At 48.1% G+C, this 23,989-nt stretch overlaps 1 protein-coding gene across 1 annotated transcript in view; it reads left to right on the top strand.

Moving 5' to 3' along the window:
* Positions 1 to 23,989, top strand: part of CCDC33 (coiled-coil domain containing 33) — a 305,981-nt gene that overhangs the window by 36,044 nt on the left and 245,948 nt on the right. Inside the window, 1 exon segment of the mRNA XM_075006670.1 lies at positions 10,434 to 10,567. Within this exon segment, the coding sequence (XP_074862771.1) occupies positions 10,434 to 10,567 (134 nt within the window).

The raw sequence follows: 23,989 nt of genomic DNA, 5'->3' as shown, positions 1-23,989 counted from the left end.
CGGTTGGTCTGCATAGGAGTACCCTTCACCCTTCCCTCTCCCTAGTCACAGATGCCTCGGACTTGGGCTGGGGGGCACATTTGGGGGAGTGCCAAACTCAGGCCCTGTGGAGCAAGGACGACGGTTGGCTCCACGTAAATGTTCGGGAGCTCAGAGCTGTTCGGCTGGCATGCAAAGTGTTTCAGAGCGACTTAGAGGCAGTGCATTGCAGTCAGCACAGACGATACCACAGTGATGCATTATATAAACAAACAATGGGGTGCGTACCCCTCTCCCCTGTGTCGAGAGGCTCTCGTGCTCTGGGAGTTCTGCATCCAGCATCAAATTCTCCTGAAAGTGTTTTACCTGCTGGGAGCTCACAACTCCCTAGTGGACTGTCTCAGCAGGTCTTTCGTGGACCACAAGTGGTTATTACATCAGGAAGCGCTGAATTTAATTCCCCAGAAGTGGGGACGTCCCTGGGTAGACCTCTTTGCCACCCATCTCAACGCAAAGTGCCAGATGTTCTGCTCTTACCAGAACCGAAGCCGGGCTCCTGGGCAGATGCCTTCAGCATTCACCGGTCAGTCCCTCTACTGTGAACCTTCCCTCCGGTACCACTCATCCACTGAACACTGCTCAAAATTGGGTCAGACCGAGCATCAGTCATCCTGGTGGCCCCAGCATGGGCTTGACAAGCCTAGCACTCAACCCTCTTAGAGCTGTCTCTCTGTGACCCAGTGGCACTTCTGTTATGCCTGGAGCTGCTGACACAGGAGGAGGGGAGACGGCAGCACCCCAGTCTCCAAGCGCTACATCTCACAGCGTGGAAGCTCCATGGCTGAGGGCAGTAGAGCTCTCATGCTTGGAAAGACGTGTTGTTTAAACAGCAGGAAGCCCTCCACAAGGGCAGCAGCTGTAGCCAAATGGAAAAGGTTTTCTGTCTGGGCAACTCAAAGGGGTTATTCCTGGGGCAGACCCCAATACCATTGATTCTGGACTACTTGTTGTCCTTTAACCAGGAGGCGTTGTTGCTGTCCTCCCATAGAAGTGCACTTGGTGGCCATTTCAGCCTTTCACCCTGGGCCGGGGCTGTCGTCTGTCTTCTCAGACCCTGTGGTAAAAAGGTTCATGAAGGGAATGGAGAGAGTCCAACTGCAGGTCTGACCCCTTCTGTCAGTGTGGGACTGCAATCTGGCATTGTCAAAGCTTGTGGCGACCACTTATGACCCCCTCACCACCTGTTCCCTCCTATTCCTCAGTTACAAGACAGCATTCTTGGTGGCCGTTACCTCAGCCAGGAAGGCGTCAGAACTAAGGGCTCTGATGGTGGACCCACTCTACACGGTGTTCCACAAGGATAAGGTCAGGTTGAGACCCCGTCAGGCATTCCTGCTGAAGGTGGTCTCCCCTTTTCATGTCAACAAAGATATTGCCCTACCAGTGTTCTACCCAAAACCTCACCCTCCCCTAGGGAGCAGAGTTTACATACTTTGGATGTTCGGAGGGTGCTGGCCGCCTATATGGACAGGACCAGACCCTTCTGAAAGTCTCAACAGCTGTTTGTTGGGGTGGCAGACAAGATGAAGGGGCTTCGGGTCTCCCCCCAGCGGCTCACCTCCTGGATAGTGGCCTGTATCAGGAAGTGCTACAAACTGACAGGGGTCCCCCCTCCCACTATCAGAGCTCACTCTAACAGGGCGCAGGCATCCGCTATGGTGTACTTGGCCAGAGTCCCCATCCACGACATCTGCAGGGCAGCCACTTGGTCCTCAGTTCACATGTTTCCAGCATATTATGCATGATGCAGCACACATGGGAAGATACTGCTGTGGGCAGGCCTGTCCTACATTCCTTTTGGGGCTTGGACCCCGCCTCCCAGGCAAGGGCTTGTATTCACCCAACTTAGAATGCACATGAGCAATCACTCGAAGAAAAGACATTTACCTGTGCTGTAGCTGGTGTTCTTTGAGATGTGTTGCTCATGTCCATTCTAAAACCCTCCCACCTTCCCCACTGTCAGAGTAGCCAGCAAGAAGGAACTGAGGGGGTGGGAGGGGTTGGGTGGTGCATATATGGGCCATCATACTGGTGCCACTCCTGGGGACGCCACACCAACCCTATGGCTAATGACTAGGGCAAAAAGCTTCTGGCAACTGGGTATGTGCCAGCGCACGCCCAACTTGGAATGGACACTTGGACTGGACAACACATCTCAAAGGACACCAGTTACAGAACAGGTAACTGTTTTACTAGGACCTCCTTTCCGTCATATGGGGGACCTAAAACCTCATGCTGGGTAAAGAAACAGGTAATACTTTCCACTCATCACTTCCCAGGATTCTCTTTCCTCCCATGCTTGCTAGCTAGGCCTTATCTTGAAGAAAGGAGCAATCGCAAATTTAATGCTTGGAGTGCTTTGTGGTTGTGTGGTTAAGGCCTCGTCTATACTAGCTCTTCCTTGCCCCCTGCCATGGATCTAAGATATGCAACTTCAGCTTTGCAGACAGTGTAGCTGAAGTCAATGAATTTGCTGCAGTTATCTTCCATGCAGTAAGGTCAGCAAGGGCTGCTCTCCCCTCGACTCTGCCTATTCTTATCCCAGTGGAGTACCACAGTTGACAGGAGAGTGCTCGGAGATTGATTTTTTTCATGTCTAAGCAGCTGTGACAAATGGATCACTGGTAAATCGATTGTTGCAGTTTTGATGCATGGTGTAGTAAAGATCAGCCCTAGGCTGAGCCATGACTGTAGTCCTGACATGGCCATAACAGCTTCCTTGCAGCATAGTGGGCAACCCCAGTGGTCTGGCTGCAGGAAGAATCGGGGGATGCGAGTGTCTCCCCTGATTTGGATCCCTCATTCTATATGCTCCCAGTATTTTGGGGGCCTGTGTAGCTAACATGTTGAGTTCTTGGGATGTGAAGCACTTTGTGTAACAGTGCAACAGCACCTTCTATGCAGGCCCCAGACCTGAGCATCAGAGATTCAGTGGGACTGTTTGGGACACATAGATAGCTGCAGGTGCACAGCCTAAGGGGAACCTGAGTAGGTGGAGGATGACTTTTGGAGCAGCTGCTTGACAGGCACATTTCCCAGCCACAGAGAAGAGGTGGCAGCAGTGTCAAGAGCAGTTGTGAAGGCTCTGTGAAAAGCAAGAGAGTCACAGCACATTGAGAATGCTGTAACCTGTTAATTTCCGGCTCATTCCTGAGCCCCTTTCCTTGGTGAACCACAGGGACTGTGATGAAAGCAGAGGTGATGCACAAAACCGGGTGGCACCAAGATGACCTGATGGAGTTATACTGGTATGAGAACAGAAGTCAGCTCATTACAGACCTGAATGGTTTTATTGATCTCAAAACATAGATCAGGTTTCTTCATTGACCTGCCTAACATGCTTGCTCTGTCATTCCTTTCATGATGTCAAGCCATGATGGTTGATCTATATTTTCTAACTGATGTGTTCAGCAACTGCTCTTGAAGACAGAGTTGGGCTAGAACTCAGGATATGAACAGATTTGTGAAGTTTGGAGGTGGATTAGAACTTCGTGTCTTGGGTCTGTCAGAAAGGATGCCTCAAACCTTTATTAGTCTTTGGATTGTGTAACATAAAAATTGTCCTATAATTTTGTACATTGGGGTTTAAATTCTTATTTCGTCTCCAGGTTTCTAACACAGAAATAGTTGTAGGGTATAGATATAGGGTAGTTTGGAAAATGATATTGTATTTTTCTCCCACAACACTTTTTTTTTTGCTTTCATTAAAATGTTGGCAGAATTTTCAGAGGCAAATTTCAACTCTTTGTAAAACAAAAATAAATAGACCTTTGGAAACTTTCAGCTAAAAACTGCCCATTTTTTGATTTTCAGTGAACAAAATTGAGTTTAAAATGACAAATCTAAAATTCTTGAGGAATGTAGATACTGTCTACAGCAAAAATCATGTTTAGTCAAAACCGTGTTTACTGTTTTACTATCAATTTTTTTTAAACGCAACCATCTGTAGGCAGAATATTCGCTGCTCTTGGTAGGTGCTTCATTAGGCTTGGAACCACATATGGTAGGGATGGGGACGTATAGACCCTGTTCTTGCAGCCAATACAGATTGTTCCCTAATGTTTGGTACAATCTAGTTCTAAATAAGGCATACTGTCGTCATTTCCTTAGAGAAATATGGATGAGATCTATGGACTAGGAATGTTTCACTAATTCTGCTACTGTCAGTTCCATCAGCCATTGATTTGAAAGTCTTCTGGAAGTGGATTTTTCTTCTCCTTCCTCCTTTCTTCTAAATTAAGTTGAACTTTAATGCTACTGAAATGGAAATACTGGCCACAGTTCTCTGTAATGCCTGTGTCTGAAGTACTTGCACAGCCCCATTTTCATAGTGTCTAGGCACTCCAGCAAGATAGACAAGTGCTGTGTGATAGAGTGGTTGTCCTGAACTGGTTGATAAGGGGTTAAAACACAGCCTTGGGAAGGGGATGCCCCAGGGAGCCAATTGAAAGAGGGCTTGAAGTAGTCAATCAGGACAAACCCCCATGCTAAGGCTTTGTTAATAAGCCCTGAGGAGTAGGGGACTGACAGTTGCTGGGCCACTGAGCAAAGGGGGTGTGGGGGAGAGAAGCACCTGGAGTCCACCATGGCTTCCCCTCATAGGTGTCTGGAATGCATTGTGCTGTGCTCCAGCAGCAACTGAAAGGGTCTGCGGCTCTGACTACAACTGCTGCTGTGAGCCCTGGGCTCCAGGGCAAGCCCCACTTTGTCCCCTGCCCCACCCACCACGAGGGGTTAGGCCTGACCTAGGCCAGCATGCTTTCAAAAGCCAGAAGCAGAGCAACCAGGGAGTGAAGTGGACAGGGGGCTGCAGAGAGGGGAGTTTAACAGAAGTAGGCCTGCAGTGGTCAGGAAGACCTGCAACCCATGTGCCAGCACTGCTTCTGTCTCCTCTGCCTGTGCCTGAAGCCAGACAGACTGCCTGACCATGGATGCCTCTACCCAGATCCTGGTGTGGCTTTGCAGGGACTGTGGCTTGCAATTTCCACTTACTGATGTCCAGGCTTGGGGGGGCGGGGGTGGGGACCATCCAGTGTTAAAGGACCCTGCTGGTGGAATCTCTCAGGCAGCAGGTAGGAGAGCTGCAGGAGGAGGTAGCCAGGTTGATGAGTATCCGAATCCATGAACAATTCCTGGACAGTATTCATGCTCAGGTAGCTGTCCCAGTACATAGGACTGCTGACACACGACTGGTGGAAGATGAGATGGCTCATGGTGGACACTGGCAGCTGGTTACTTCTGGCAGCAGACAGTGCTCCACCCCTGCTCAGAACCCCCCCCACTGTGGTACTCGGAAACTATTATGCTGTGGTTGATACAGGAGACAAAGAATCACCCCCTACAGCACAGGAGAAGCCTCATACCTCCAGCGCTGGGAAGTCTGCTGCCACCCCTGTGAGGAGGAAATGTAGAATAGTAGTGGTCGGAGACTCTATTCTGAGGGGGACAGAGGCGCCCATCTGTCGCCCTGACATTTCATCTCAGGAGGTGTGCTACCTGCCGGGGGCCCGTATCAGAGATGTTACAGAGGTGTTGTCAAGGATTATCCAGCCCTCTTACTACTACCCCACCCTACTCATCCATGTGGGCACTAACTATACTGTGAGGTGCGACACTGAGTGGATCAAGAGTGACTACAGGGCTCTGGGAGTATGGGTGAAGGAGTTTGGGGTGCAGGTGGTATTCTCTTCAATCCTTCCTGTCAAAGGTAAGGGCCCAGGCAGAGACAGGTGCATCCTAGAGGTGAATGCCTGGCTGTGTGAATGGATTCGCCTGGAGAGCTTTGGCTTCCTCAACCACGGGCTGCTATTCCAGGAAGAACTGTTAAGCAGAGATGGCGTTCACCTTCCGAGGAGAGGGAAGACCCTATTTGGACACACACTGGCTAACCTAGCGAGGAGGGCTTTAAACTAGGTTCGATGGGGTTAGGTGAGCAAAGCCCACAGGTAAGTAGAGAAGATGGAGACCTGGTAGACGAGTTGGAAATGGGAGGGAGCACAGGCTATAATGACAGAGAAAAAGGAGGGTCAGGGCAAAACTGGGAGGCAAGATCAAATCAATATCTTAAATGTCTATGTACAAATGCAAGAAGTATGGGTAATAAGCAGGAAGAACTGGAAGTGCTAATAAGTAAATACAACTATGACATTGGCATCACAGAAACTTGTTGGGATAATACACAAGATTAAAATGTTGGTATAGAAGGGTACAGCTTGCTCAGGAAGGATACACGGGGGGAAAAGGGGGGAAGTGTTGCCTTATATATTAAAAACGTACACACTTGGACTGAGGTGGAAGTGGACATAGGAAAGGGATGTGCTGAGAGTCTCTGGGTTATGCTAAAAGGAGTTAAAAAAACAAGGGTGATGTTTTGCTAGGAGTCTACTACAGGCCATCTGCCCAGGTAGATGAGGCTTTTTTAAGCAACTAACAAATCATCCAGGGCCTAGGATTTGGTGGCAATGGGGGATTTCAGCTATCCAGATATATGTTGGGAAAGTAACACAGCGACACACAGGCTATCCAATAAGTTCCTGGTCTGCATTGCAGACAACTTTTTATTTCAGAAGGTTGAAAAACCTATCAGGGGGTGCGGGGGAAGCTGTTCTGGATTTGATTTTAACAAATAGGGAGGAACTGATTGAGAATCTGAAAGTGGAAGGCAGGTTGGGTGAAAGTGATCATGAAATCATAGAGTTCACAATTTTAAGGAGGGGTAGAAAGGAGAACAGCAAAATAGAGAGAATGGATTTCAGGAAGGTGGATTTTGGTAAACTCAGAGAGCTGGTAGGTAGGGTCCTGTGGGAAGCAAGACTGAGGGGCAAAACAACTGAGGAGAGTTGGCAGTTTTCCAAAGGGACATTATTAAGGGCCCCAAAGCAAGCTATTCTGCTGCATAGGAAAAATAGAAAATATGGCACAAGACCGCTTTGGCTTAACCAGGAGATCTTGCATGATCTCAAAATAAAAAAGGAATCATATAAAAATGGAAACTAGGACAAATTACAAAGCATGAATATAAGCAAACAACACAAGAATGCAGGAGGAAGATTAGAAAGGCAAAGGCACAAAATGAGCTCAAACTAGCTACAGGCATAAAGGCAAACAAGAAGGCTTTTTATAAATACATTAGAAGCAAGAGAGAGACCAAGGATAGGGTAGGCCCACTGCTCAGTGAGGAGGGAGAAACAGTAAGGGGAAACTTGGAAATGGCAGAAATGTTTAATGACTTGTTCTGGTCTTCACTGAGAAGTCTGAAGAAGGAATGCCTAACGTAGTGAATGCTAGTGGGAAAGGGGTAGGTTTAGAAGATTAAAATAAGAATGAGTTAAAAATCACTTACAAAAGTTAGATGTCCGCAAGTCACCAGGACTTGATGAAATGCATCCTAGAATACTCAAGGAGCTGACAGCTAATGGCTGAGATACCTCCTCTATCATCTTTGGAAAATCATGGCAGACGAGAGATTCCAGAAGACTGGAAAAAGGTAACTATAGTGCCCATCTATAAAAAGGGGAATAAGAATAACGCAGGAAACTACAGATCAGTCAGTTTAACTTCTGTGCCAGGAAAATAATGGAACAAGTAATTAAGGAAATCATCTGCAAACACTTGGAAGGTGGTAAGGTGATAGGGAACAGCCAGCATGGATTTGTCAGGAACAAATCATGTTAAACCAATCTGATAGCTTTCTTTGATAGGATAACAAGCCTTGTGGATAAGGGAGAAGCGGTAGATGTGGTGTACCTAGATTTTAGTAAGGCATTTGATACGGTCTCACATAGTATTCTTACCAATAACCTAGGCAAATACAATTCAGGTGGGGCTACTATAAGGTGGATTTGATTTTAACAAATAGGGAGGAACTGATTGAGAATCTGAAAGTGGAAGGGTTCCACCCTGGAAAGGTATAACAAGTGGGGTTCCACAGGGATCTGTTTTGGGATCAGTTCTGTTCAATATCTTCATCAACGATTTAGATATTGGCATAGAAAGTATGCTTATTAAGTTTGCAGATGGTACCAAGCTAGGAGGGGTTGCAACTGCTTTGGCGGATAGGGTCAAAATTCAAAATGATCTGGAGAAATGGTCTGAGGTAAACAGGATGAAGTTTAATGAAGTCAAATGCAAAGTGCTCCACTTAGGAAGGAACAATCAGTTTCACACATACGGAATGGGAAGTGACTGTCTAGGAAGGAGTATGGCAGAAAGGGATCTAAGGGTTGTAGCGGACCACTGCAAGGGGGTGCAGGGGTCTAGAGGAGTCACACTTGGGCTGGAGGGGACTCGGGAAGTCATACTCAGGGGCTAGGAGTCACACTCAGGGCTGCAGGGGCCTAGGGTAGTCACTTGGGCCAGAGAGGGCTAGGGGAGTCACACTCGTGGCCTAAGAGTCACTAGGGCTGCAGGGGGCTAGGGGAGTCACACTCAGGGGCTGCAGGGGGCTAGGGGACTCTCACTTGGGTTGGAGCGGTCTAGAGGGGTCTTGGGGAGTCACACTCAGGATGGAGGAGGCTAGGAGTCACTCAGGGGCTAGGGGAAGCACAGGAACCCCTGTGTCTGGAAGCTGGCAGCTCCAGAGCCCTGCTGGCAGTGCCAGCTGTGGGAACCTGGCTGGGGGGTACCCCACTTCCTGCAGAGACTGGAAGCCAGGGAGCTGATCACCTCTGCTTTCCCTCCGAACCTCAGATCCAGGCCCCTACCTTACCTGAGCTGGGCACTGCTCCTTAGGTATGCAGGTCTCTGCCCTGCAGTTGAAATGGTTCTCAGTTTAATTGATTGGCTTAACTGCCTGATGCTTTTAACCCAATTAAGAATTTGAGAACCTCTTCAGAAGTGTGAATGGCTTTGTAAGAGCCACCTGTGGAGCCACCCAGTCCGGCTGGTGACCCTTGTGAAATGTAATCATGACCCATGTTTGGGACCTGATCCATAAATAGTGCTTGGTCCTGCTGTGAGGGCAGAGCACAGGACTTGACAACCTCTACAGCTCTTTCTGTTCTAGTACTCTGAGTCTAGAGAGAGCCAACTAGTAGCTCTGTTTTTAGTCTGCAGCTGTGTATGATGCACTTCTTAGACTTCTGTCTCCTGGCTTTGCTGTCGGTCCAGTAGAGCCAGTTCTGATAAGGGAATGTCAGCTGGATTCCATTGTCCATCTATAACTAGCCATCATATGCCAACAAATTTTGAATCTAACAACTCAGACCCTGCTGAGAAGGACAGGAAGCAGTCAAGACAGGATTAAGTCCTGTGTCTTTTATTCACCGGCAACCTAGGCTGGATTGGAATTGGTGGCCTAAGAGGTGGAAAGCTCGATGTCCCAGTCACCACCTATATGAGATTTTAAATGGCAGCAGCACTTCTAAGCTGTTGGGCTGTAGCTGATGATGTAAACAGTGTATAATCAGGACTTGTTTGTTCACTGTAACTACACAATTGTCAGATTTGTCATGGCCTCTTTAGATGTGCACAGTGGACTCTTCTCTCACTTGGCTCTGTTGAAGAAGACCTGGGAGAACTGGAAAAATCCAGCAGAAAGTAGCTTTGGGGCCTTAGCAGGTAGCACTCTGCCTTTGCTTCAGCCTGCAGCCAGTCCTTCAGCCAGGGGCTCAAGGGGGCTGGAATGAGTTAACCTACCTCAGGGGTAAGCTAAGTCAGTTTCACTACATTTCTCAGGGTCATGTTACACTGTGAGCAGCATAGTGAAGCCGACTTAATTGCTGATGTAGATATTGCCAGTTTAACAGAATTTTTCCAATGACTTCTCTGAGCAGTGGATTTATTAGAGAAGCAGAAGAATCCCTTCTGTTTCTGTGTTAAGGGTCTACACTATAACACTACAGGTACAGAGGTATAACAGAGCTCTGGGCCTCTTATGTTTAGTCACAGGTCACTTGGATTTTGTGGTCATTCATTATCCCAGGGGCTGTCATTGCAAGAGGAGAAGTGCTTGGGTTAGGATGGTATTTTGGATTATTTAAAATTCCCCTTCTGGTTTCATTTGGAGAAGTTCTCTGCATCATTGCTTACAACATGTGTAATGTTGCTGTGCATTGCTAACCAGCTGTAGTGCTCCATCTCAGAGGTGGCTGGCTGCGTTTTGCTGATTAAGAAAGCAAACCTTATATGTGCACCCTGCAAAATTCATCTATGAACTTGAGTAGCGTTATGCCAGGCATGAGCTTGGCCTGTAATCAATAATATGCTCTGGGATGCTTTGAGGTGAACAGAGCAGTAGGAATATAAGTGAATATAACTCCTTAGGTCCCTGGGATGGGCATGAATGTAAGGTGAATTCATTCCTTTGTCTTCAGTCCACCAAGACTTTGTGCACATCAAGGTGGGTACACCTCTGTTATTATGTTAAACAGTTGTTTTTTCTTCTTCTTTCTCAGTAAAAGCAGCTTGGTTATTGAGAAGAAGCAGGAAGCCCAGGGAGTGACTCACGTGTCCTCTGAGCCTGCTTGCTCTCCAACCTGGGAGGAGAAGGTGACCGTGGAAATAGACGCAGAGGATGCAGGCCATGAAGGTAAGAATTCAGAGGAAACCTGGATAGTGGTAAATATCAGTAAGATGGCCTGATTGTCTTGTCACTTACACCTGTGCCAGTGCAACCACCTCAGAACTGTCCCACTGCACACTTGCTAATGACTTTCCAAAACAAGACACTTAGAAATCAGGGGCCTTAAATGTAACTGTGTATGCATTTGTTAGCTCTCCTCCTACTTCAGGGCATGAAGCTAGGAAGAGGAAGACATTCCCCTGCCCATGATATATGGTCATAAATTGAAGCTTTTATATAGTACTTTTTACTACTTGATCTCAAAGTATTTTACAGAGGAAATCAGTCTTGTGATCCTCATTGTACAGGTGGGGGACCTGAGGTACTAGGCTGTGAGGTGCTTTGTCTAAGGTCACCCAGCAGGCCTGTTGTCAACATGGGAACAGAACCTGGGTCTCTTGGGCCCCAGTCCAGTGCCATGTAACACAGAAGCTCAATGCAGATTCATGTTCTGGGTTTGGAAAGAAGCTGGATGGTGTGTGCTTAAGCACATGAGAGGCTATCCTGGGCTAGACCAAAGGTCCAGCTGGCCTGGTATCCTGTCTCCTGCCAGTGGCCAATGCCAGGTGCCCTGGGGGAAATGTGATACTCCTCCATACTTTGAGCAAGTACCCTGTAACGCCCATACTCCTTGTCATTTAATGTGATATAAAGCTGGCCATGTGAGGTATCAGGGGAGAGATGATCTGCTGAAAGCCACTGTTCTATCTAAATTATATATCTTGACTAACGTTGAGATCAATATATAGATAGATAATCTATCTCATTTGTGCTTATGAAGTTGTAAAATTGTGTTGTTGTTGTCACAAAAACATGCTGTAAATTGGGGAAATGGTCAGATATCATTTCCTCAGAGTCAACAACAGGGAAAGTAACTGAGGGCCATGAGGGGTGTTAAACAGTAATCAATATCCATGTCCAGTAAAGGAGCTACCATTCAGTAGGAACATATGAACAGACACTGTGTCAGATCAAATGTCCATCTAGCCCAGTATGCCATCTTCCAACAGTAGCCAGTGCCGGGTGTCCCAGAGGAATGAAGAGAACAGGCAAAGATTGAGTGATCCCTCACTGGTCACTCATTCTCAGCTTTTGACAACTCATCCTGGGTAATAACCATTGATGGACCTATCCTCCATGAATTTATCTAGCTCTTGTTTGAATCCTGTTAAAGTCCTGTTCTTCACTGTATTCTCTGGCAAAGAGTTCCACGGGTTAATTGTGCATTGCATGAAGAAATACTTCCTTTTCTTTGTTTGAAACCTACTACCTATTATTTTCATTTGTCAGTTCCTAGATCTTGTGTTATGGGAGTAAGTAAACAACTTTTTCTTATTTACTTCCTCCAGACAAGTCATGATTTATTGATCTCTATCATATCCCCCCTTAGTTTGCTATTCTCTAAGCTGAAGAGGCCCTATCTTTATCTCTCCTCATATGGCACCTGTTTCAAACCCATAATCATTTTTGTTGCCCTTTTCTGAACCTTTTCCAATACCAAGCTATCTTTTTGAGATGAGGTAACCACATCTGCACACAGTATTCAAGATGTGGGCATACCATGTATTTATATAGAGACAATAATATTCTCTGATTTATTCTCTGTCCCATTTTAAATAATTCCTAACATTGTTTGTTTGATTTTTGGAGTGCTGCTGCACATTGTGTAGATGATTTCAGAGAACAATCTACAATGACTCCAAGATCTCTCTCAAGTGGTAATAGCTAATTTAGTCCCCATCATTTTGTATGCATATTTAGGATCGTTTTCCAATACGCATTACTTTGCATTTATCAACATTAGAGTTAATCTGCCATTTTGTGGCCCAGTCACTAGTTTTGTGAGATCCTTTTGAAGCTCTTCATAGTTTGCTTTGGACTTAACTATCTTGAGCAGTTTAATATCATCTACAAATGTTGCCACTTTTACCTTGTTCTTGAGATAATTTATGAATATGTTGAATAGGATAGGTCCCAGTACAGACCCCTGTGGTACACCACTAGTTATCCTGCTTCATTCTGGAAACAGATCATTTGGTCCCACCCTTTGTTTCCTTTCTTTTTAGCAGTTATCTGCCCATGAGAGGCCCTTCTGCCATATTGCTTATTTTACTTAATAGCCTTTGAGGGACCTTATCAAAGGCTTTCTGGAAATCTAAATACACTGTATCCTCTGAATCCCCCTTGTCCATATGCTACTTCACCCACTTAAAGAATTCTAGTGAGTTAGTGGGGCATGATTTCCCTTTACAGAAACCATGTTGATTTTTTCCCAACAAATTCATAGAATCCCAGGGCTGGAAGGGACCTCAGGAGGTCCATCTAGTCCAGCCCCCAGCCTAAAACAGGATCAACCCCAACTAAATCATCCCAGCCAGGACTTAAAAAGTTCTAGGGATAGAAATTGCACCACCTTTCTCGGTCACACATTCCAGTGATTCACCGCCCTTCTGGTGAAATGGTTTTTCCTAATGTCCAGCCTACACCTCTCCCTCTGTAACTTCAGACAATTGCTCCTTGTTCTGCCATCTCACACGGCTGAGAACAGTTCCTCTCCATTCTCTTTATAGCTCCTTTTCAGGAAGTTGAAGGCTGCTATCAAATCACCCCTCTTCTGCAAACTAAATAAGCCCAAACCTCTTAGCCTCTCCTCATAGGTCATGTGCTCCAGCCCCTTAATCATTTTCAGTGCCCTCAGCTGAACCTGCTCCAATGTGTCCACATCCTTTCTATATTGGGAGGCCCAGAATTGGACATGATACCCCAGATGTTGCCTCACCTGTACCTAGTAAAGGTACCTAGTAATGTCCCTACAGCTGCTGGACATGCTTCTCCTAATACACTCCAATATGCCATTAGCCTTTGGCTACAGGGGCATGCTATTGACTCATATCCAGCCTCTCATCCACCGTAATCCCCAGGTCCTTTTCTGCTGCACTGCTACTTAACCAGTCATTCCCCAGTGTGTAACAATGCTTGGGATTCTTCTGTTCCAAGTACAGGACTCTGCACTTCTCCTTGTTGAACCTCATCAAATTTCTTTTGGTGCAATCCTCCAATTTGTCTAGGTCACTTTGGACCCTATCCCTGCCCTCCAATTATCTACCTGAGCCCGTACTTTTAATGTAATGTGCAAATTTGCTGAGGGTGCAATCCATCCCTTCATCCGGGTCATGAATAAAAATGTTGAACAGTACTGGCCCTAGAACCGATTCTTGGGGCACTCCATTTGAATCTGACTGCCAACCAGACGTTGAGCCATTGACCACTACCTGTTGGGTCCATCCATCAAGCCAGCTTTCTGTCCACCTTGCAGTACATGTATCCAATCCATACTTCCTTAATCTATGGGCAAGAATGTTGTGGGAGATTGTATCAAAAGCTTTGCTGAAGTCAAGATATATCACATCCATTGACTTCCCCATGTCCACAGAGCCAGCTAATCAGATTGGTCAGGTATGACATGCCCTTGGTGAATCCATGTTGACTACTCTTGATTACTTTCCCATCTTCCAAGTGCTCTAAAATGGATTCCTTGAGAATCCCCTCCATTATTTTTCCAGGGGCTGAGGTAAGGCTAATTGATCTATAGTTCCCTGGTTTGTCCTTTCCAGTTTTTGAAGATGGGCGCTACATTTGCCTTTTTCCAGTTATTCTGGAACTGTCCAGATCTCCCATGAGTTTTCAAAGATAATGGCCAAAGGCTGTGCAATGGCATCTACCAATTTCCTAAGTAACGTTGGGTGCGTTAAATCTGGACCCATAGATTTGTATACCATAGCTTTTTTCAAAGTAGATCGTAATCTGTTCTTTCCTGCCCAAGGGGTGCCCACCTCCTTTCCATACTGCATTGCCTAGTGCCATAGGTTGGGAACTGATCTAGTCTGTGAAGACTGGGTCCAAAAAAGCAATGAGTACTTCAGCTTTTCCTACGTCATCTGTCACTAGGTTATGTCCCTCAGGCGGTAACAACCCTGCACCCTCTCTGATCACCCTCTTATTGTTAACATGCCTATAGAAACCCTTCTTGTTACCATTCACATTCCTTGCTAGCTGCAGTTCCAATTGTGCTTTTGCTTTCTTGATTATTCTCTGGCATTCTCCAGCAATATGTTTATACTCTTCTTTAGTCATCTGTCCAAGTTTCTTCTTATATGTATCTGTAGTGGGTCAGTATGGCCTCCTGCAGACCCGGAGGCCGGGGAAGCTATGCAGAGGCCCTGGTGGGCGGGGCCGGAGTCAGGAGACCAGAGGCCCGCCCCTCAGAGGGCGGGGCCAAGGGCTAGAAGAGCCAAAGGCGGGACTCGGGAGCCATTCAGTGCTGGGCCTCCGGGCAGGGAGGACGTGCCTGCACGAGCTCCCCAGGGCCAAAGGGTGAGGGCCTGCAGCCGCCCGGCCAGGCCGGAGGAGCAGGCCCCCAGAGGCTCCACGCAACTCCGGGTCCGTATGCCCCAAGGAGACTACCCGGACTTCCCGGACCTACCAGGACCTTCCCGCTGGTGGAGACCCCCTGCCGTGGAAAAGGCCCCGGGAGCAGGCTGCCCCAGAGCCCCAGCGGATCCCTACAGCACTCAGACCCAGGCCCGCCCTGCATCTCCTGTATTGCCACCGCCTGACTACCCTAACGACGTGGTCATGGACGATTGGCCGGAGCCCCCACAGGTGGATGACCCAGAGGAGACCGACCTAGGAGGACCCCTTGACCAGATGGACTGGGACCTGCCGCCAACAGAGGGTGAGGTAGGAAGTGGCCCGGGGAACGTCGCTCACGAACCAATGGCAGTGTGTTGCGGTCTGGATCCCCACTGCTGGGGTTGCACGTGAGCGACCCCCTATCCCCCTCCCTGACAGGGCCAGCCCCCCGCTGAGCCTGTCCGTAGACCCTTGTGTTGCTGCCCCGCCCCAAACTGAGGGCTGGGCCGGTGTTTATCCTTGTGTTGCTGCCCCGCCCCAAACTGAGGGCTGGGCCGGTGCTTAACTCTTGTGAACTGCTGCCCCGCCCTGGACTGAGGGCTGGGCCCAGAACTATATAACTCTTGTGAACTGCTGCCCCGCCCTGGACTGAGGGCTGGGGCCTGTACGGGGGTAGCGGTGAGCCGCTGACTGCCCGAACTGAGTGCGGGCTGGTGCCCTAACCCCCCTCTTTTGTTGCCGCCCGCCCTAGACCAAGGGGCTGGGCGTCACGGGACGTGCTACAGTATCCTTTTTGAGTTTGAGCTCAGCAAGGATTCCCTGGTTAAGCCAAGCTGGCTGCCTCCCATGTTTGTTTTTCTTATTGCACATCAGGATGGTTTGTTCCTGTGCTTTCAATAAGATTTTCTTTAAAATACTGCCTGTTGTCCTATACTCCTTTCCCGTTCATATGTTTTCCAAGAGATCCTGCATATCAGCTCTCTCAGAAAGCCGAAGTCTGCTTTTCTGAAATGAAGGGCCTGTATTTTACTTCTCATCTTTCTTCCTTTTGTCTGGATCCTGAAATCTACCATCTCGCGTTCACTGCAGCCCAAGTTGCCACCCCCTTCTGTTTCTCCCACTGTTTCTTCCCTGGTCTGGCTATGGTCCGAAGAAGTGGGTCTGTCCCACGAAAGCTCACCTAATAAACTATTTTGCTCGTCTTTTAAAGTGATACTTGACTGCTTTTTGTTTTGTTTCTTCCCTGTTTGTGAAAAGCAGGTCAAGCTGTGCATGACCACTGGTTGGTTCTTTCAGCACTTGTACCAAGAAGTTATCCCATACGTTCTCCAAAAACTTCCTGTGCTGCTGTGCTGGTCTCCCAATAAATGTCTGGGTGATTAACGTCTCCCATGAGAGCCAAGGCCTGTGATGTGGCAGCTTCTCTTAGTTGTCTGAAGAAATCCATATCTACCTGATCTGGTGATCTATCGGAGACACCAATCACAACATCACCTCTGTGGCTACCACCTCTAAGCTTAAGCCAAAGACTCTCAACTGGCTTTTTGTCCTCCATACACAGGAGCTCTGAGTAATCATGCTGCTCCTTCACATGCATCACCACTCCTCCTTTTCTCCCCGCCTGTCCTTCCTGAACAGTTTTTATACTCTTCCATGACTGTGATCCAGTTATGCGAGTCATGCCACCAAGTCTCCATTATTCCAATCACCTCATACTCCTTTGACTGTGCCAGGGCCCCTAAATCTTCCTGTTTGTTTCCCAGGCTTCTTGTCTTTGTGTATAAACCCCTTTGGTAGTTAGCTGTTTGGCCTACCTTCTCCTTTGGAATCAGGGGTCCTCATTTGCTGTTCCTTTCTCCTTCCCCGCTTACCTCACGGCTTGTGTCACCGTCCCCCAACAAACCTAGTTCAAAGCCTTCATCACTAGATTTGCAAGCCTGCTTGCAAAGATGGTCTTTCCTCTCTTTTGTTAGGTGTGTCCTGTGTCTTCCAACCAATCCTTGTTCCTGAAGCAGAGTCCCATGGTGAAAGAAACCAAAGTCCTCTTTGATACAACCTGTGCAACCACGCATTTACCTCCACAAGTCAGTGATCTGTACTGACTCCCCTTCCTTCAACCAGGAGGATGGATGAGAACACCATTTGCATTCCATATTCCTTGATCTTCTTTCCCAGAGCTTCATAATTCTCAACAATCTGCTCAAGGTCGTTCTTGGCGGTATCATCAATTCCTATGTGGAGGAGTAGGAAAGGGTAATATTCCACAAGTTTGATTTTTGGAAGAGGACTCCATCACATCCTGGATTCTAGCTCCTGGTAAGCAGCAAACTTCCCGGGATTCCAGGTCTGGATGGCTGATGGATGACTCCACCCATCTTTGGAGGGAGCCCACGACCACCACCACCACTCGTCTTCTCTTGGGGTGGTGGTCGTAGAAGCCCCATCCCTAGGACTATACATCCCACGCCTTCCAGTCAGTGGGGTCTTCTCATCCTGTCCCTGTGTGGTCAATGCCACAGCATTCTCCGCTTAATCACATGGTTAGAGAACCTGAAAGTGGTTGCTTACCTCTACCAAAATAGGAGATATCTGAACTGGCTTTCTTCTCCTTGAGGTCATTTTGCTTCCAGCTTTCTTCCTTGTTTAGCACTGCCTTTGGCTGCTCAGCCTGCTGTGCTTGTAGTATTGTGTTGTGGTCATCCATGTGTCTGACAATTCTGTTTTTTACTACAACTAATTGGCTGGTAGTAACATTTTAAAAAAGCTGGTTTATAGCCACTTTCCATCAGTGACATGGTGAACCAATTACAGGTTGAACCTCTCTAACTCAGAACTGTCTCCTCCAGCAAACTTCGTAATCCAGCATGATTTTAGTGAGCGGGATGACCACTTAGCATGGGTGTGGCCAAGTTTCCCATGGTCCCATAAAGTTTGTTCACAGCCACCAGTCCTGGCTTTCAGTGTTCTGTGCTGTTATTTAGTTGTAATTTACCCCTAAGAGCCCAGAAAGCAGTAGAAGTGTTGGTAATGTGCTAGAAAACATTGACCTCCTGTCTTCTGGCAAATTTTCTTGTCTGGGACCAGTCAGGTCCCAAGGGTGCCAGGTGAGAGAGGTTCAACCTATAATTTGCACTGCTCAAGATGAGCAGAGCAAGGAAGTGTATTCCTGAGGCATAGTGCTAGGTACTGGGAGGGTTTGGCAAGTGTCTTTCTATGAAGGATTCATGAATGGCTCTGGGAGCATTCAGAAAATCTACCTGGGTGCAGGGCTTTACATTTCTTTCTTGTGAGTGACCCTGGTGCCTGGAGATGTTTGTTTTCTGTCACTAGCAAGGCATTGTGAGAGACACCCCAGGCTATAGAGTTAAGGTGTCACAGTGGTCCTAGACTACAACCCAAGGATCCCATCACAGGAATGAACAGAAGATGGCAAAACTAAAAAGCAGTCCGGTAGCACTTTAAAGACTAACAAAAGAGTTGAGTAATCGTCATCCAGACCCAGCTTCTGGCTGACAGAGGTTTAGGGATACCCAGAGCATAGAGTTGCGTCCCTCCCATTTGGGCTTAATTTACTAGGGCATCCACAGTGTTAGTGTTAGTACAAGTAGCCCATTGACAGCAATTGGTAAAGTTGGATAGCATTCAGGCACATTATGCACACTTCCCTCTGAATTCCCATAGTGCACTATTGACTGTATATACTGACACTCTCCTCATCCAGGCCGCAGTTCTGACTTGCTCCAATCTTCAGTTGTAATTCTAGATTCTCGTTCTGTTCTGGGGCTCGTTTTTAGAAATGCTGATCACTTACAACTCCAGCTGAAGTCCATGAGAGCTGTGAACATAGAAGATTAGGGTAGGAAGAGGCCTCAGGAGGTGATTCACTCCAACCTCCTGCTCAAAGCAGAACCAACTCCAACTGTTCCACAACTCTGAAAATCAGCCCCTGTAACTGGGCTCCGCCAACACACTTCTTTCCTGTTATGAGACAATGCTCTGGGACTCCCCTCTAGCTGTGGAAATCTGCATCTGTCTTGACCTGCGGTGTGCCTGCTAATCCATTCCTGGCCCTATACAAAGGATTGTCAGTGTACCTGAATCCAGACCTGGTATGGTTCCAGTCCCAATGTACAGCATTGCTTTACCAGTGCCCCTAGTTTCTGCTCCACTGTGTGCCTGATTATTTTTCAGTCAATACCCGCTAGATGCCTCCCTGATGCAGAGATGGTTAGGCCTCATGGCTTGATTGTTCCAATCACAGTGTAGTTAAATGTACAATTGTAATAATGTAAATGGCATTAGAGTTTGTGATTAGGTTAAAATCAGATGCTTGCAGAATGCATGTTGAGCTGGAGTGGAAATTAGTCATAGTATTATAAGTAATTCTATTAGTGCCACTCCTTAAATGAAATAAAATCATTTGATGTACTGACTGTGCTTGCCTACCATAGGCTGACAGGAAGAGGAGTTGGAGAGAAGGATTAAAATAACTGGGGTAGATCCCCCCACGGATGAAAATTAGCATGGCTCTGCTGACTTTGAAGTGAAGCAGGTTGACCCCAGCTGAGTATCTGGTGCTGCTCTTTGTGTGCAGCTATACCTGTATATGCTTGGTGTTGAGCGGGAGAGCAGAAAGCAATGGAGTGGTGGGGCTAAAGTCTTTACTGGCTTAAAAGGCTCTAAATATGGGTATTTGTTGCTCATCAGAAGACTCTTTTTTCCAACCCAAGGAAAATTGGGTGTAAACTTTGTGTATAGTACAAAGGATTTATTTGGGGTTTTGGCCCATGAGGGGCTGTATATTGGGATGCTGTGTGAAATCCCTGTTACTGAACCTTCCCAGAGCTGACCTGTTCTCAGGATCTGTGTTACTCTGCTGGGAGCTGTTATCGCAATTCTGTGCCTTTGATGTGGCAGACCAGAGTTTCTGGCTCAGCAGGACAGGGTGATGAGGAGCCCCAGAGGGCAGGTGGGCAGGGTCAGTGTTATGATCAGCCTGTCAGGTAGCATCTCAAGGGGATCACTGTGACCCAGCCCATCACAAAAAGTCTGCCTATACATTGAGCTGCCTTTTTTAAGTAACAGTTGGGAAGAGCCTACACCTCCCATCAGAATCTGGGCAGGCATGGAGAAAGGAAACTCTCTTGCCCCCATTCAGTAATTTATCCCTGCTCAGTGCAGTACTCCAGCATGTGCTTAAAGCCAAGGGCTTTCCTGAACTGAGATGAACTTAAGCATGTGCTTCAGTGTTTCACTGCACTGAGGTTTTGGAGAGAGAAGAGTTAAATTGCTTGTCAGTGCAATAAGTAATTGCGCTGGCCGTAGGGAGAGGGAAGTGTAACTGGCAGCATAACAAGATGTGCTGTGCAGGCACCCTGATAGCCTCCGTAGGCCCCTGGGCAAAGTGTGTGTCTGGCTTCATGCCCCTGGAAAGAGGGAGGCCTGGACTATGGCCCCCTGCACCACCCAGAGTGCACTGGCTGGGACTCTGGCAACAGTTCAATGGGCTCTGGGCTCCATGTGCTGCCACAGTAGCAGCTGTGGCAGAGCCCGGAGCCACTTTAAATTTCTGGGCCTCTGGTCATTGTTTCCTTTGTGCCTCCCCATTGGTGGACTTGGTGGCGGTGGTTTTCACTGGTTTGCTTTTGACAACAAGTAAGTTTTGGACAGAGGCACCTGTTGGGGGGAGGGCACTAGCAAAAGTGGGCCATGTGTCTCTCCACGATACTTCTATCCTGGGCCTGCACATTCTCCATCTTGTCCCTTCCCCATGCAGCATTACCTGGTGCAGGGAGCAGGAGTTGTGACCTGCTGCACTGCACCAAAAGAGTGCATTGCACTGCACTGGGCAAGCAGTGTCCACAGCAGCTTCCTGGGACACTACAGCCACCCCGCTTCCTCCTCTCACTGTGCTGCAGGTCACTGGGCAGTGGTCCAGGCAGCGTGGCCTGAGGCTGCCTGGGACTCAGGAGTGTGTTGCTGTGCTGCCCCACTCTCAGTAATGGGGTGGGATGGGGCTCTGTCCACACTAGGCAGTGTCCCCTCCCACACAGTTGCCAGAGGTTGCCTGGGAGCGTGCAGCAGGTGGCCAAAAGAGGAGAGTCTTTGGCCCCACCAGCTGCAGGACCCTTACCCCTGCCTGCCTGTGGAATCTGAGGAGGGGCACACGACCCTTCTGTCCTCCCCACTGCTACTCGCTACCCCTGTGTTTGGAGTTTTCTCCTTCTGGTTTCCCTTGGGCACCAGACATCACTGGGATACTGGCAGGTTCACCTGAAGCCATGGAAGGGGTTAAAGCTGTTTGCTGAGGAACGGAATAGGAAGTGTGTGTGGGAGGGGGAGGTGGGGGCGGTCTCCCTTCTTGAGGAGCTGGCAGTAAGCTGTTGCTGTGGTGATGGGGGTGAGTGGAAAGCAAGGCCAAGTTAATGATAGAGGAGGCAAGATTCCATTCTTCCAGTGACAGGTCCAACATTCCGAACAGGCCTCTCCTCGCCTTCAAGTGGCTGCAGGCACAAAGGAGCCCTGCCAGGGCAAGACAAAGCGGGGACTTAATGAGACATGTTTCTTTCATGGAGACACAAAGCAAGGGCTTCTCTTGCCTCAGAGCTGTCTAATCAGGTCAGCAAGCTCTCACAGTGCAGCTGAGCTTGGCCAGACTTGTGCATTAGGGCAGTGAGTGGGGTACAAGCTGCAGGCGTTGTATCCTCCAAGCCGTTATCAAGCTTCATGCTTCCCTGACAACTGATGGGATTTGGTTTGCTTTAGTTCCCTTTCAAGAGAAATGGCCTGCAGCCATCCCCACTCTAGGCTGGGAGCCCCTAGGGTATCCTTTGTAAACAGCTTGGCCTCACTAGCATCTCAGAGAATATGCCTGCTGTAAAAACCCTGGTGCTGCCTGTAAAAAGTGGTGTTGGTTCCCTTCCCTCTGAGTCATCATTGTCCAGTGCCCCAATGGGTGTTATGTTGGCTCTTGTGCTGACTTGTGCGTGGGATGTAAACCAGGCCCTGACCCCAATCACCCTAAAATACCATTCCAGGCACCATTTCAGAGGTGAGCTGTTGGTTCTGGAATCCTGGCCTGGTTCCAGGATAGGTAATTCCATTCTGCATCACTACGCTGCCTAGTAGCTGTGCAAATACCCACTTTTCTTTACAAATTCCAATCCCCTCCTAACAGTATGTAAAACTGTTGTCTAGCTATGCAGCAAGGGGCCTGCTTCCCTAACCAAGTAGGAGCTAGGAGGCTGATAGTATTTCCTGTATTACTGCAAAACACTATGGCGATATGTGGGGTGAAAGGCACTAATGTAAGGGAAGGCCCTGGAATGATACTGTTATAATCAGAGAATCATGGAAACATAGGGACCACAAGGGTCATCCAGTTAAGGTGCAGGATTTCAGGCATCTAAACCTTCCAGGATAAAAGGCCACCAGCTTCCCTTTGAAAACCTGCAGTGAAGGAGCTTCCATGACCTTCCTAGATGTTCTTCCATTGTCCTGCTGTGAAGTGTAGATGTGGTGGGATTGAGCACCCTGGGGAAGGGATGCTGATTGTAGCTCCATGCCCTGGAAGGGGTGTGGCCAGGAGCAGATGGGACAGGGCCAAGGGCAGTCAGCCCTAAGCACGGTCCATACAGTGGCACTGTCTCCCGCCACCCCCAATCCTTGGCAGCTGCGGGCAGCCCAGAATAGCACTGCCATGGTGTTTCAGCAAGACCTGCAGCTACAGCTGCTATAGCACCAAAGTAACAGCAGTGACATCTGGAGCTCTGAGCACCACTGAAATGCTGGGCGCAGAGGCAGTTGCCCCATTTGCCTCCCCCGTTGGCAGCCCAGCCCCTGCTGCTGTGTTACATGTGGGAAGTTTTTATTGAGATTTAATTTACATCTGCTGTGCTTTCATTTGAAACCATTGCCTTGAAGACCACTATCACTTCCTCACCTTAATCTCCTCTTTTCCAAATTAAATATACCCAGTTCCTTCAGCTTTTGCTCATATGGCTGTGCTCCACCTAGCTGATCATCTTTTCCACACTCCTCTGGATCCTTTCCAGTTTCTGTACATCCTTTCTATACATTAGTGACCAAAGGTGGACTCTAGTACAGCTGAGGTCTTACCAGCTCTGAGTACGGTGGTACTGTCCCCTCCCATGACTTCCATGCTTAGCCTCTGCTTATGCAACATAAATTGCATTTTTGTTTTTTTTCAGCAGCATTGCATTGCTGCATCATGTTGAGGTTATGATCATCCTCAACTCCCAGATCCTTCTCAGCAGTGCTGCTTATGCTAGTTTTCCCTCATTCTACATACGTGCATTTGTTTTTAATTCCCAAAGTGTAGTACCATGGGCAGTGGATAATGCAGGCAAACCATCCATGCTCCAGATAGCTGGGACAGCTGGGGCAATTGCATGGCTTCCTGGTCCTCATGGAAGGCTGGGGCTGCAGCATGGTTGTCTGGCCCTCTGAGAAGGCAGGGGCCATGGCACAGCTGCCCAGGTCTCTAGCTGGCCAGTAAGGATTGGCCCCTGGTGCAACTGGGTAGGCTGGGGCTTTGCCGTGCATTGGGAGAAAGGAGGCTGAGAGACCTGGGGGTGCTCAGGGACTGGGGACAGAAACCTGGAATGGGAGCTAGCTGCTGTGGTGGGGGGTGGTGTTGGTTCCCTGGGAGGTGCAGGGGAATAGGGGTGTAGAGTGGGTTGCAGAAGGGGCATTCACTCACCACCCATATGTCGCACCTTAAATGGGTCTTGGTTGCCTTTCAGTTCCATAGAATCACAGAAGATTAGGGTTGAAGGAGCCCTCCAGAGGTCATCAAGTCCAAACCTCTGCTCAAAGTGGGTCCAACTCCAACTAAGTCACCCCAGCCAGGGCTTTGTCAAGCTCGGACTTAAAATTTCAAAGGATGAAAGATTTCATCACCTTCCTAGGTAACCCATTCTAGTGCTTCAGCACCCTCGTAGTGAAACATTTTTT

This window comes from Carettochelys insculpta, chromosome 12 (genome assembly GCF_033958435.1).
Source record: "Carettochelys insculpta isolate YL-2023 chromosome 12, ASM3395843v1, whole genome shotgun sequence".
Classification (NCBI taxonomy): Eukaryota; Metazoa; Chordata; order Testudines; family Carettochelyidae; genus Carettochelys; species Carettochelys insculpta.
This window is presented reverse-complemented; position numbering and strand designations above follow the sequence as displayed.